This window comes from Lepidochelys olivacea (genome assembly GCF_965140295.1).
Source record: "Lepidochelys olivacea isolate rLepOli2 genome assembly, chromosome: 2".
Classification (NCBI taxonomy): Eukaryota; Metazoa; Chordata; order Testudines; family Cheloniidae; genus Lepidochelys; species Lepidochelys olivacea.
In genome coordinates, this window is record NC_140412.1 from 155,130,526 (window position 1) to 155,145,286 (window position 14,761).

At 42.8% G+C, this 14,761-nt stretch overlaps 1 protein-coding gene across 1 annotated transcript in view; it reads right to left on the minus strand.

Moving 5' to 3' along the window:
• Positions 1–14,243, minus strand: part of LOC311516461 (uncharacterized protein) — a 67,094-nt gene extending 52,851 nt beyond the window's left edge. Inside the window, exons 1-4 of the mRNA XM_084620548.1 lie at positions 14,160–14,243; positions 13,246–13,323; positions 11,680–11,764; positions 9,233–9,301 (exon numbers count right to left, since the gene is read on the minus strand). Of these exons, the coding sequence (XP_084476674.1) occupies positions 9,233–9,301; positions 11,680–11,742 (132 nt within the window). The 5' untranslated portion in view covers positions 11,743–11,764; positions 13,246–13,323; positions 14,160–14,243. The remainder of the gene's footprint in view (positions 1–9,232; positions 9,302–11,679; positions 11,765–13,245; positions 13,324–14,159) is intronic.
• Positions 14,244–14,761: the final 518 nt, after the last annotated feature.

Consider the following 14,761-nt stretch of genomic DNA (forward strand, 5'->3'; position numbering starts at 1 on the left):
ACAAAGGAAACAGCTATTTAGAGTAGAAACGAACAGAAAAAAAAGATTAATTTGGAGAAAATGCAAATTAGTGTTCAGAGTTGGGTGGGGTGTAACTGGGAACAGATATTCAATGGGAGAGAAATCTGGCAGCAATTCTGAAGAAGAACTGAGCAGTTGACAGCAAATTAGACACAAGTTTTATGCTAAAAAGGCAGAGGTGTCACATAGCAGTGAAACAACTGTCCTCTACATAGTTTTGATGCAACCACACCCAGAATACTGTACTCAGTTTAGAATGCTTCACTACTGATACATTCAAGAAAGTTCAGAGAAATGTAATCAAAATAATCTTAAAAAACAAAAAAACAAAACACAAAACAGGAGTATTTGTGGCACCTTAGAGACTAACAAATTTATTTAAGCACAAGCTTTCGTGGGCTACAGCCCACTTCATCGGATGCATAGAATGGAACATATAGTAAGAAGATATACACACACATACAGAGAACATGAAAAGGTGGAGTAAGAGGCTAATTAATTAAGATGAACTATTATCAACAGGAAGAGAAAAAAGAAACAACCCACCTTTGTAGTGATAATCAAGATGGCCCATTTAGACAGTTGACAAGAAGGTGTGAGGATACTTAATATGGGGAAATAGATTCAATATGTGTAATGACCCAGCCACTCCCAATCTCTATTCAAACCCAAGTTAATGGTATCTAGTTTGCACATTAATTCAAGCTCAGCAGTTTCTCACTGGAGTCTGTTTTTGAAGCTTTTCTGTTGCAAAATTGCCACCTTTAAGTCTGTTACTGAGTGGCCAGAGAGGTTGAAGTGTTCTCCTACCGGTTTTTGAATGTTATTCCTGATGTCAGATTTGTGTCCATTTATTCTTCTGCGTAGAGACTGTCCAGTTTGGCCAATGTACATGGCAGAGGGGCATTGCTGGCACATGATGGCATATATCACATTGGTAGATATGCAGGTGAACGAGCTTCAAATAGTGTGAGTGATGTGATTTGGCCCTATGATGGTGTCACTTGAATAAATATGTGGACAGAGCTGGCATCAGGCTTTGTTGCAAGGATAGGTTCCTGGATTAGTGTTTTTGTTGTGTGGTTGCTGGAGAGTATTTGCTTCAGGTTGGGGGGCTGTCTGTACGTGAGGACTGGTCTGTCTCCCAAGATCTGTGAGATTGCGGGATCATTTTTCAGGATAGGTTGTAGATCTTTGCTGATGCGCTGGAGAGGTTTTAGTTGGGGGCTGAAGGTGATGGCTAGTGGCGTTATGTTATTTTCTTTGTTGGGCCTGTCCTGTAGTAGGTGACTTCTGGGTACTCTTCTGGCTCCGTCAGTCTGTTTTTTCAATTCAGCAGGTGGGTATTGTAGTTGTAAGAATGCTTGATAGAGATCTTGTAGGTGTTTGTCTCTGTCTGAGGGGTTGGAGCAAATGCGGTTGTATCATAGAGCTTGGCTGAAGACAACAGATCGTGTGGTGTGTCCTGGATGGAAGCTGGAGGCATGTAGGTAAGAATAGCGGTCAGTAGATTTCCGGTATAGGGTGGTGTTTATGTGGCCATCGCTTATTAGCACAGTAGTGTCCAGGAAATGGACCGCTTGTGTGGATTCGTCTAGGCTGAGGTTGATGGTGGGATCGAAATTGTTGAAATCATGGTGGAATTCCTCAAGGGCTTCTTTTCCATAAGTCCAGATGATGAAGATGTCATCAATGTAGAGCAAGCAGAGTAGGGACATTAGGGGACGAGAGCTAAGGAAGTGTTGTTCTAAGTCAGCCATAAAAATGTTGGTATACTGTGGGGCCATGCGGGTACCCATAGCAGTGCTGCTGACTTGACGGTATATATAGACCCCAAATGTGAAATAGTTGTGGGTGAGGACAAAATAATCTAGGATCTTTAAAGAGGTTTAAGAAAAGGCTAGCACCTTATACTTTTTCAGATAAATCTGAACCATGGAAAAACTGAACTATGGATTCAACTATATAATCTGGTGGGCTATAACTACTTTGCCAAACCTTCAGGAGCATGAATAGTAGCCTAGGGCCATATCTCACACACACACACAAAAAAACACATTAGTTTGCACTTTACATGAGTTCCTTAGACTACATAGACTTTTATCCCTAGCCTTAAAGAATAAATTTTGCAGTTCTGTTGTTAGCTATTAAGATGCAAATCACCTATAAAGAGCGCACCCACAGACGTTTCATCAGAGTGCTCAAAGGTTTTCTCCATCAATCTTGTGCACTGGGTTAGTGGTGGAAGAACATCCTACATTTTGAGAGGATTGGTTAAGATCCAATGCATCACTTGGTATGAACCATAAGTTAAAATGTATTTCTTCAGCTATCTATGCAATCTATACAATCCAGAAAAAAAAATGTCTGGATTTTCACTGAGAGATGAAGCTAGAAATTCTACTGCAGAATAAATTACTGAGTTTGACAAGGATTATTTCCAGGACCTCTCTATTTCCAGAAGAAAAAACTTGAGAAGCCTGATCAGCTTCCCTAAGCAGGCTCAGTTCTGAGTTTTCTTGCACCTTCTCACTTGGTCATGAGCAATCATCACTAAGGGCTTGTCTACACTTGAAACTCTACAGCAGCACAGTTGCAGTAGCACTTCAGTGTAGACACTACCTATGCCAACTGAAAGGGTTCTCCCATTGGCATAAGTAATCCACCTCTTCCATTGACCTGGTGCTGTCTACGCTGGGAATTAGATTGGCTTACATCATCATTCAGGGCTATGAATTTTTCACACCCCTGAATGACATAGCTGTGTCAACCTAACTTCTTGGTGTAGACCAGGCCTAAGTCCAACAGAGGTTCTCTGTCCTCCACAGCTGAAGTAATACAAGTCTCATTCCAAACTGACTCCAAAATTCACTTACCCTATGTTTCTTCCACTATTCAGGATGTTTTAGCAGTAGGTTTTGTTGCCGAGACTTGAACTTTCAAGAAAATGCTAACGTACAAACGCTAAGTCAGGAACTGTAGTGGAAACCAACTATGGCTAACAGGACATCTTACCATATGATGGAGTGTTTACTTACTTTAACCCAGAACCTAGCTATTATCAGGCATGAACAACTGCACCAAATACCTGTCACGGTGTTGCCCACTTGAAAATTAGACTTCTGCCTCAGCAACTGGGCAAGAAAACTTGGTGACACATTTAAGTGTGTCCTCTCCATCAAGAATAAGTGGCTGATGCATATAACAATTTTATTGTATTAATATTAATTATTTATAAAAGCTACAATGAAAGCCACTGTTTATGCACTATTCATAGCTTTAGCATGAATCTAGATTGGGAGCATTTTCTTTCTTGCTTTTAGGTTTGTTTGTTTGTTTTTTTCACTGCTATCTTATTTTTTTCCCCTTAATAGATGCTTCCATGTACTGTTTCATGAGGGTCCAAAGGAATTCGGGTAGAGACTTGGTACTCTTCTTCTGGTATCTAGAACTGACAACTGATGGTAAGCATTTGGGATGTCTCCTGGAGAAATTGTAACTCTTCAGTTTTCCTTTGTGTATTTTATATGTCATGGTCTTCACTTTCAGTCTGCCAGCTGAGCACTGAATAACGGTTTTGCTAACAAAACCCTGTCCAGCCTTAGAATTCTGATTCTCAGAAATCAAAAGCCAGTAACTGAACTGAAGCACTTCCAGTTCCATTTTGACAGTATATTAAAAACAAAACATTTTACAAAGCACCTTTCATAGAATTTCTCAATTAGTTCATTCACAAAGAGAAATAAAAGTGATTATGACTGGTCATCAGCTCAGGGTAAGAACCCTCCTGTGACTTGGTCAGGCCTTCTGAGCAATGTTACTAAATTGATAAACACCAATTACACACACTAGAACTAAACAATATATCAGAAGTTTCCGTATTAATTCTATCCTTGGATGGCAAGATTTATTAGAAGAAAAATAACTTGCAACTATACAGGTTACGACAGATACTCTATTGAAAACAGCTAGATTCCTTTTCCTATAACACCCATCCTAGACTGCCGCAGCATGCTAATGGCATTATATTTAACAGAGAAAGCACTTTTATTCCAAATCTCCATTCTGAATAGTTTATATCAGAAGAGAGTTGACAGTTTTTCAAAGAGACATTAAGGGCCCAAGAGCAAACTATCCCACTGCACAGGAAAGACAGGAAGTATGACAAGAGACCATACTGGCATAACTAGGAGATCTTCAATTATCTGAAGCTCAAAAAAAGAATCCTACAAAAGTGGAAACTAGGCCAAATTTCAAAGTATGAAAAGAAACAAATAGCACAAGTATGTAGAGAAAGGCCAAGACACAAAACGAGATTAAACTAGCTAGAAACAAAGGGTAACAAGAAAATATTCTACAAACACACTAGAAGCAAGAGGAAGACCAAGGACAAGGTCGGCCTGTCACTCAATGGGGGGGACGGGATGGACAATAACAGAGAATGTGATAATAGCAGAAGTGCCAAATGATTTTTTGTTTTAGTTTTCCCCAAAAAGCTTAGTAGCAATTAGACACCTAACAGTGAATGCCAGTTAAAATGAGGCAGGATCAGAGGCTAAAATAGGGAAAGAACAAGTTAAAAATCTTCAAGTCATCAGGGCCTGATGAAATACATTCTAGAATACTCAAGGAGCTGAATGAAGAGAGATATCTGAGCCATTAGCGATTCTCTTCAAAAACTCATGGAAAATGGGAGAGATTCCAGAGGACTGGAAAGGGGCAAATATAGCACCAATCTATAAAAAAGGAAATAAGGACAGCCCAGGGAATTACAGACCAGTCAGTTTAACTTCAGTACCCAGAAAGATAATGGAGCAAATAATTAAGCAATCAATTTGCAGGCACCTAGAAGATAAAAGGATCATAAGTAACAGTCACCATGTATTTGTCAAGAACAAATTGTGTCAACCAACCTAATAGCCTTCTTTGATAGGGTAACAAGCCTTGCGGATGGGGGGAAAGTGGGGATGTGGTATATCTTGACTTTAGTAAGGCTGTTTATGCGGTCTAGTATGACCTTCTCATAAACAAACTAGGGAAATACAACCTAGATGGAGCTAGTAGAATATGGGTGCATAACGGGTTGGAAAACCATTCTCAGACAGTAGTTATCAGTAATTCACAGTCAAGCTGGAAGGGCATTTCAAGTGGGGCCCCGCAGGAATCAGTGATAGATCCGGTTCTGTTCAATATCTTCATCAATGATTTCGATAATGGAATAGAGAGTACACTCAAAGTTTGCAGAGGATACCAAGCTGAGAAGGGTTGCAAGTGCTTTGGAGAATAGGAGTAAAATTCAAAATGATCTAGACAAACTTCAGAAATGGTCTGAAGTAAATAAGATGAAATTCAATAAGGACAAATTCCAAGTGCTCCACTTAGGAAGGATCAACTGCACACATACAAAATGGGAAATGACTGGCTAGGAAGGAGTATTGTGGGAAGGGATCTGGGTGGCATAGTGGATCACAAACTAAATATGAGTCAACAGTTAAACACTGTTGCAAAAAAAAGCAAACATCATTATGGGATTAGCAGGCGCATTGTAAGCAAGACACGAGAAGTAATTCTTCTGCTCTACTCCACGCTGATTAGGCCTCAACCGAAGTATCGTGTCCAGTTCTGGGCACATTTGAGGAAAGATGTGGACAAATTGGAGGAAGTCCAGAGAAAAGCAACACAAATTATTAAAGGTCTAGAAAATGGGATCTATGAGGGAAGATTGAAAACATTGTGTTTGTTTAGTCTTGAAAAGAGAAGAGAAGATTGAGGTGGGACACGATAACACTTCTCAAATACATAAAAGACCAAGGTTGTTACAAGGAGAGGGGTTAATTATTCTTGTTAATCTCTGAGAATAGGGCAAGAAGCAATGGGTTAAAATGGCAGCAAGGGAGGTTTAGGTGGGACATTAGGAATAATTTCCTGTCAGGGTAGTTAAACACTGGAATAAATTGCCCAGGGAGGTTGTGGAATCTCCACCATTGGAGATTTTTAAGAGCGGGTTAGAAAAACACCTGTCAGGAATGGTCTAGATAATATTTACTCCTGCCATGAGTGCAAGGGACTGGACTAGATGACCTCTCAAGGTCCCTTCCAGTCCTATGATTCTAGGATATTGTTGGTCCCATCACAGAGAATCCACTGCCACAAGTTAGCTCACTATCCCCAACACTGCGGGAGGGTAAAAAGAGAAAATTGCGATCTCTCCCAGAGCAGTCAGAATCTGCTGTTGTTGCCCACCTGTCAAGGGGAAAGAGAAAAGGGTTTTCAAAGGAAGACACGTTTTGGAGGTAAGAAAGGAAAAAGCTGGGTGTTGTTAGAAAGCAAGCAAGCAAACTAATAATTTCTGGTGGGGGAGAAAGGGAAGAAAGAGGTCTCACATTAGAAGCAAGTAGGGTATGAGGAAAAAATGATACATGAGTAAAGTATCATGAAGTTAGCATCAAGTAGGCAACCAGTGGCTCTCACATCTCAAGCAAACTTAATCTGGCTCTTCCATATTCCACAACAAACCAGAGGCAAGAGTGGGGGTATTTTTTCTTCATTTTGATACCCCAGATCCATTATCAGCTGGATACTCTCTCTTCATTGGATTTCTGAAATGGATTTCATATCACCCCAGAACTAAATGTCATTTTCAGGTAGCACAAAAGGAGTGCACTGACGCCACTTCTCCACCATCCATTATGACACACATACTAGAAGGTAGGTCAAACAAGGTTTGTATTTAGAATAGCTAAAATGGAACACTAAAGCCCCAATTCTGCAAACAGACATTTGCTTAACTTTACTCACATGCTTGAAGTTAAGCATGTGCATATTCACACAATAGCGGCCTAAAAAGTACTGAGGACTGAGTTTCTGGGTCTGAGGTCTTTTTCTGCAGCAAAAGCAGCAGCAAGAGTAAAAACAGCAGCTACGACCTAAGTTGCAGAGAGCCACATCCTCAGGTTCCATCAATTGCATCAGAACAGTGTAATATCGGGCTGTTAAGAAGGTGTTCCTGTCCTGATCATACCCACTATCACCAGATAAAGAAACAGATGTTAAGATGTTTAAAGAAAACTTTGATAACTTTCTGTCTGGCAAGAAACCACTTATCAACAGTTGTGATTGTAAAATCCATACTTCTCTATTGTTTTGCTATTGTTCACCTGTATGCTCCTGTCTGGTTTTTAATTAGTTCTGTCTGCTGTGTAAACTGGTTTCGCAACATTTCAATTGACTCTTGTACGTAGGGGGTAATGGGCTAGGATTGGTTAAAGAATTGTTTCGTAATGTGCTTGGATTGCTTTGTAGTATTTTAGTTTAAAATGATTGGTTAAAGTATAGCTAAGTAGGACCCAAGTTTTAACTATATAAACTGGGGTCCAAAAGGAAGTTCTTTGGAACCTAACTCCAAAACACAGCCCAAGATGAGAGTGGCCAAAACCATCACACCCCGCCGACCATACCATACAGAAGCTGGAGCCCCGGAAAACCTGATCCTGACTGGCCACCAGGAAAAGTTTGTCCCCCTTATTGGGAGTGGAGAGCACTTTATGCTTAGTGTCTGTATTCTGTTGATCAACTGTTAATAAATATAGGTTAAGAATATTACTGTGTAACGCTGTTTCACTGGGAAAAGGTCCCACAAATCAGCAGAAGGTTACGCCCTGTGCCCAGGACAGGTAAGAGTGAATGCCTTATGTCCTGAGCCCAGGACAGGAAAGGATGGGGTTCCTAAATTTATAGGGTTATGCCTGGAGCCCCCAGTATGGTAAAGGTGGGGTGCCCTAGATTCTGTGTGTAACACCTTATACCGTCCACAATCAGTTACTCTAGCAAAGACTTGTCCCTTCATTACTAGTCAGTTTTAAATTGCATGTTAAGTATTAGTCAGGCAATGGGATGTTTCTAATAAATTAGTAACTGCTGGGAAGTTGAAAGCCTAATTAATTATTTCAGTATTTTAATCTTTTTCCTCAGTGTTATTCTTTCATAATGATTTTTTTAAGAAGTGAAAATGGTGGTAACACTGTATCAGCAAATTTAAGAGACTGCCTGTAGAGCAATCGCAATTCTTTTTGTTTTCAAAAATTTTGCATTATATTACTAATAAGCAACAGACTCAATACAATTAAAAGCAAGTAAAGGAGGTGAGGGACAACACTTAAGTTAGACAACTGATTTGTGAAGCTGTAATAAATAAATAAAAAGTCCATTCTTTGAGAAAGGATATAAAGAAAGTCTCCCAACTGGATATTAAAGTCTTTTTAAAATGAAAGGGTTTTTTTCCTGGTCTGAGGAAAACCCAACTTTAAGAACAAACTTGAAGTTCACACTTCTGAGACAGCCAGAGACCAGGTGAGTTTGACAGCTAGAGACCATGTTTGATTTCTAGTAGTACAGGAGGGAAAGAAGGTCACTAAAAGTGCCATTAAGATGGCATCCCTCACTAAGGCAGCTCTTATTGCCAAGCAAGAATGCAGTCTGATGACACCAGACAGAAGTAACAGAAGAAAAAACATTAGCCACTGAAGTTCTATTATTATAAAGTTCTGTAATCTTAGACTATCCGAGAAAAGACTGACAACTGTTCAGTTAACCAAGAGTATGAGAACTGCAGAACCTGGCTAACAACTTTGAAACCTTTCTGATTTACAGTACTTTCTAGTAGGAAGTTACCTACTTATATCAAATTATAACAGCAACTTTCCTATTATTGGTTTTATTTATGATTATTATATTTAAACCCTTACATAAAAATGCAAATAATGTTCCTTTGTAACTAGAGTTAGTTATTTCTAATTTATAATCACACTGGAGTTTTTCTCCAAATTTAAGCTCAGGTGCATGGAACCTGGGAAGTTGAGCCAGATTTTCTTTTTAAATTGCAGAGAAAAAAGACTTTGCAGGTCAAGCAACCTTAAATACACACAATTCACAATACGCGCATATTAACTTCACTTAAAAGTTAAATTGTAAATATAGCTGCCTTTCAAAAAAATAATGTTCATTGTGTACATTTAACAAATTCAACAATGTTTGAAAAGGCTCAAAATACCAGCATTGGACAATTTTCTGGGGATTTCGTTTTCAGAAAAATTGAATTGCAAATTACACAAGCATTCAAAACTTTTTTTAAAAACAATTACTCACAATAAGTTTACAGAACATTTAGAAGTGTGAAGTTTATACACAAGACATTAAAATCACATTAGATTACCTTTTTATGTTTTGCTCCACGGAAGTGTGACTGAAGACTTATAGAACTCATACATGGAACTTTACAAACCTAAAGAAATTAATTACATTCAGTTACGCTACAGCCAACTTTAGTATAAAAATACTGTTGTGCAAACACAGCAAATGGGCCTGCAGTTATGGATGAAAACCTTTCATTATATTTTACTATTTTAAGAAACTGGTGAAGGCTTCTTTGAGGAAGGCTTGTGTGAGAAATTTAAAGTAAGACACCAGTGAGTGACAAAGAGTAGTACATAACTAATCACATTAAGCCTACTTAGACATCTGGAAAGTGAAGATATTAAAAATAGCACCAGATCTGTGTAAACTGTTTAAGAAGATTTATAAAAAAAAAAAAAAAAAAAAAAAAAGAGACTTCTGTCAATGAACTAGTTTCTGGAATCCCCCCCGATTTTTGACAGTATCCTTTTAACTCAGTAGTTTCCACACTGTTCTGCAGAGTATTGGTGGGTGGTCTGTGCTGAAATAGATGATCACATCATGCAAAGTCATGGAGAAGGAGCTGGAAACAAGAAGGACTGTAACACCAACACAATAATTATCATAAGATCTCACAGTATCATCAGTACAAGGTCAGCACAAAAATTGTTTACTGTTAACACAAAACAATGACTGAAGGAAGACATCAAACCTATTATTTCCTGCTGTTTTAAAGAACAGCAGCTCAAACAAGCAGAAAAATGTGGGCAGTTGAGGCCTTGGTTTCTTGCTTCTAGAAATCAGAACTGGATACATATATGCTGGATCTCTTCCTCCTGATGCAGATACTCTGCCTCATTTTGTCGGAGGTGATGCCTCACCCAAGGAACTCCATCAGAGCGGTAGAAAACGTGTAAAAACTTCACATAATTCAGCAAAATCAATTTATTGGATTTAGCCTGACACTTTGAGGTTGTTAAAATGCAGCACAGGACTCTATAGAGCAGTGGTCTCCAACCTTTTTACGCCCAAGATCACTTTTTGAATTTAAGGGCAACCCAGGATCTATGCCACCCTTTCCCCAAGGCCCCTCCCCACACTCACTCTCCCCCCCCACTCACTTTCACTAGGCTGGAGTAGGGGGTTGGGGGGGCCTCTGGGCTGGCCCTGGGACAGGGGGGTTGGAGTGCAGGAGGGAGTTCGGGGTGCAAGCTCTGAAACGGGGCTCAGGGCTGAGGTTCGGGGAGCTGGCTCCAGGATGGGGCTCAGGGCTGGGGTGCGGCCTCCCGCCCGGTGGAACTTACCTTGGGCAGCTCCTGGTTGGCAGCGCAGCAAGGCTAAGGCAGGCTCCCTGCCTACCCTGGTCCCATGCCGCTCCCGGAAGGGGCCAGTGCGCCGCTAGGGGGAACGGGGGGCACATGGCTCCGTGCGCTGCCCCTCTCTGCAAGCACTGCCCCCGCAGCACCCATTGGCCACAGCTCCCCATTCCCAGCCAATGGGTGCTGTGGGGGCAGTGCTTCCAGAGAGGGGCAGTGTGCCGAGGGAGAACCCTGTCCCTGAACCCCGGGGGCTGCACTGGCTTCTTCCAGGAGCAGCGTGAGCCTAGGACAGGCAGGGAGCCTACCTTAGTGGCAGCCCTGCTTCACCACCAGAGATCGCAATTGACCGGCTGGTGACCACTGCTGTATGGTCAACATGGACACTAACACTACACAAATAATACACAACCAGGACTCTATTCTGGGTCAGTTGAGGCTGAAGCCTTTCTAGGTTGGATTCTTATCTGATTAAGGAGAAAGTTTGAAGGACACAAGACGACTTCAGGCACTCTCTAGGATTCAAGCGTTCATTGCTGAGGAAATCTTGCAGTCAAGTCAACTGTGGATCTTTTTTAATCAGAATCATACTTATCCTTGAAAGACTCCAATTATCTCCAATTTCTCCTGAAGCAACTTGGGTACAAGTATAAAAAAGGATCGCATATTACAAAGTAGATGCCTTAATCCAGAAAGTGGAGAAGCCATCCTAGACCTATTTTCTAATTAGGAGGAAATGAATTGTGCTAACACTGATCACAAGCTACTTCAGTTCAGCACCTGAAGAAACAGGTTCATGGTACACAGCAGGACCAGGTTATTAAGATCATACCCACTCACTTTAAGAAATTAAATATGGGGCCTTACTAGAAGTGCTTAACACTCTGTTTTTTTCAACACAGCTGTGGCAGGGATCAACACTTAATTACTCCTGTTGTCACAAATCTAATTTTATGTTTGCTTTCTGACTCTCTTGCAGGCTACCAGCATCATCCACATTAGTGAAAAGTTACCTGGTTCCTGCACTTTGACCCCTAGGGGCTAGCAAGTGAAGATGATAATACTGCACCATATAACAGACCTACATTCAGGAGTAAAATGTACTCACTATATCACACAAAACTATGTTATATAATCCATACTTTAAAAAACCACCAAGAAATCCACTCACCTCACAATAAAATATCTTTTTCTCAGATTCTTGTTTAACATCCTCCACATTGGTGGTGCTCATCTTGTAAAAATGGATCAGAGCACTTTAAAAAAAACACAATGAATTCACATCTTATTTACACATTTATTTTTCAGCTTAAAACTAGTAGTGGAAGAATACCTATATGTAAATTATTAGAAACTTGAACTGTAGAAAACATCTGAATAGAACCTCTAACACAAAGCAAAAGCATTTTCTACGGTGGTCTTAACTATGAAATATTTTTACCACAAAAACAAGGATGAATATTTAGTTAAAGTTCAGTAAGCTACTGAAAGCAATTTGATCCTACTCTATCTTAGACACATACGCTTCTTTTTAGTTATCTGTAGTTTTATGGTTTACAAACTTTTACATGTCGAAACAAGGAACACAATTAATTGAATTCATTTTCTTTAAAATGCTTAACTGCTCTATCACCACGCTTGCTTCAGTTATATCGGGGCTTTTCCGAACACAGAAGATACACCAATTTTTTAGTTAAAGGTGTGACAGTTAAACCTATTTAGTTAAAACTGGTGCCACTTTGTGTCTGGACACTCATCACACGTGCAAGCTAAACTAATAAAAAACAGATTTAAATTGATGATCTAATATGTACCATTCAAGTGTTAATGTCAATATGATAAAATTCTAAGTTTGCTCACTAGAAAAAGTACATTACCTATTGCTATACTAGCTGAAAATTTATTTCAGTTCCATGTAAATATCTGTGGTGCCGATGTTTTTCTATATCTCACATTCAACCTGTTTTCACACAACTGTGTGCCAAATTATCTGCATTTTATTCTGTTTTATTGACATCAGTAAAAGTATCAGGTATGCGTTACAGTTAAGGTGATCACCTGCATAACTGGCAATTCCTAATAGCTTTCAAGCCCAAGGCAGAAAAACAAATTATAAACAGAAAGTTATAACTTCCCCTGTTTCTTTTCAACTCCAATCCTTTTACACTTTCCTCTATATTAGAAGTGAGGTAATGATTTGTAAATACCACTATTACTCAGCATTAATAAATTTAGCCATAATTAATCAGGCTTAATAAATCCTGTCTTCTCAATGAAGAAACATTAACAAAGTCAATTCAGAAGTACACTGAATGACTAGATTTGAAACATTTTCACTGTTTGATGGTTAACAGAAAACAAGAATTATCATTCATTCACTGAAACCAAAGCTAACCAATCTGCCAGGGGACACCTCCCTGCCCCAAGGCAAGGAAAAACTAGTTAGCTGGAGATGGTGACAGTTACCTTCCACCACCATGGCAAGGCTGGGACCAAGATATCAGTCCAGCACATTTGAGTGGTGGCAGAGATCACAGGCATCCCCCCACAGGACTGTGACAGTGGAGAGTGGGTAGCTACACTACAGCAGGTGCATGGGGCACCACTATTACCATGGTTCTCAGGAGGCGTTAAGCAGGCCCAGAGTACCAGCACAGAGAACAAAGTGCTGGGGAGTGGAGAGTGTCCTCCTTTCCAACCCCTGAGTTATACAGTAATATAAAAAGGCCATAGTCACCAGCTGGGGGAGAGAAGGAGAGTAGAACTCAGAGCCTCAGGCCAGAAAAGATGAGAGGGTGGCAGAGGAACGTGGGTGCTGCAGAGACAAGAGCCACTATAAGCTACAGTCCCTCCCGTGCCCTACGCCCCATACCTGCTCCCCCATACCTTATCTCCCAGCCCCTCGCCCATGCCCTGCCCCCAAGCCCTTCTCCCCCATACCTTATCTCCCAGCCCCTCGCCCGTGCCCTGCCCCCAAGCCCTTCTCCCCCATACCTTATCTCCCAGCCCCTCGCCCGGGCCCTGCCCCCAAGCCCTTCTCCCCCATACCTTATCTCCCAGCCCCTCGCCCGGGCCCTGCCCCCCAAGCCCTTCTCCCCCATACCTTATCTCCCAGCCCCTCGCCCGGGCCCTGCCCCCAAGCCCTTCTCCCCCATACCTTATCTCCCAGCCCCTCGCCCGGGCCCTGCCCCCCAAGCCCTTCTCCCCCATACCTTATCTCCCAGCCCCTTCCCCGGGCCCTGCCCCCAAGCCCTTCTCCCCCATACCTTATCTCCCAGCCCCTCGCCCGGGCCCTGCCCCCAAGCCCTTCTCCCCCATACCTTATCTCCCAGCCCCTTCCCCGGGCCCTGCCCCCAAGCCCTTCTCCCCCATACCTTATCTCCCAGCCCCTCGCCCGGGCCCTGCCCCCAAGCCCTTCTCCCCCATACCTTATCTCCCAGCCCCTTCCCCGGGCCCTGCCCCCCAAGCCCTTCTCCCCCATACCTTATCTCCCAGCCCCGTGCCCTGCCCCCAAGCCCTTCTCCCCCATACCTTATCTCCCAGCCCCTCGCCCGTGCCCTGCCCCCAAGCCCGGCTGAACTCCCTCCCAGCCCAGGCAGATGAGACTAGGGCGCCCCAGACCCACTCTCGCTCTCTGCCCGCTCCACTCACCGGCCGTCGCCGGGACGCTCCCGAGGAAGACACCAGCGACAGTGCCTCAGGGAATGCGCAACTACATCCGGGACCCCAACTCGAAACGTCACTTCCGCCCCTAACGGCGGGGCCCGCGAGACTGAGCACGATTATGGTACATGAGACGGAAGGGGGGAGGGATTGACAGCCAGACTCCCTGCCAGCCAATGAGAGAGAGTCTTACAACCAGCCAATAGGAGGGGGAGATAGGAAGGCTCTAACCAATAGCAAGAGCGGCATCGCGGGCCGCTGTTTGTTGCGGCAACAGTTGGAGTTGGAGTTGGAGTTGGGGCTGGGGCGGGGGCGGGGCCAGGGTGCCTTCCCGTCGCGGGGCCTGGAAGCGGGTCTGTCTGTGGCCGCCCGCTCCGCATCGAGACGCCCCCATGCCCAGGCGGGCTCCGAGCGGGGCGGCGGCCTGCACTGGTGTGTCTCTGCCCGGCCGCTTTGACGCAGACCGGAGACGGGGGCCGCAGCTCTGGCTCGCTGGGTCCCCCTCGGTAACGCTGTACCGGGCGCGCCCAGCGGGCTTTCGGTCACTGCTGGCTCGGCTGGCCAGGCTCTGCTGCCCTTTCCCACGGAGC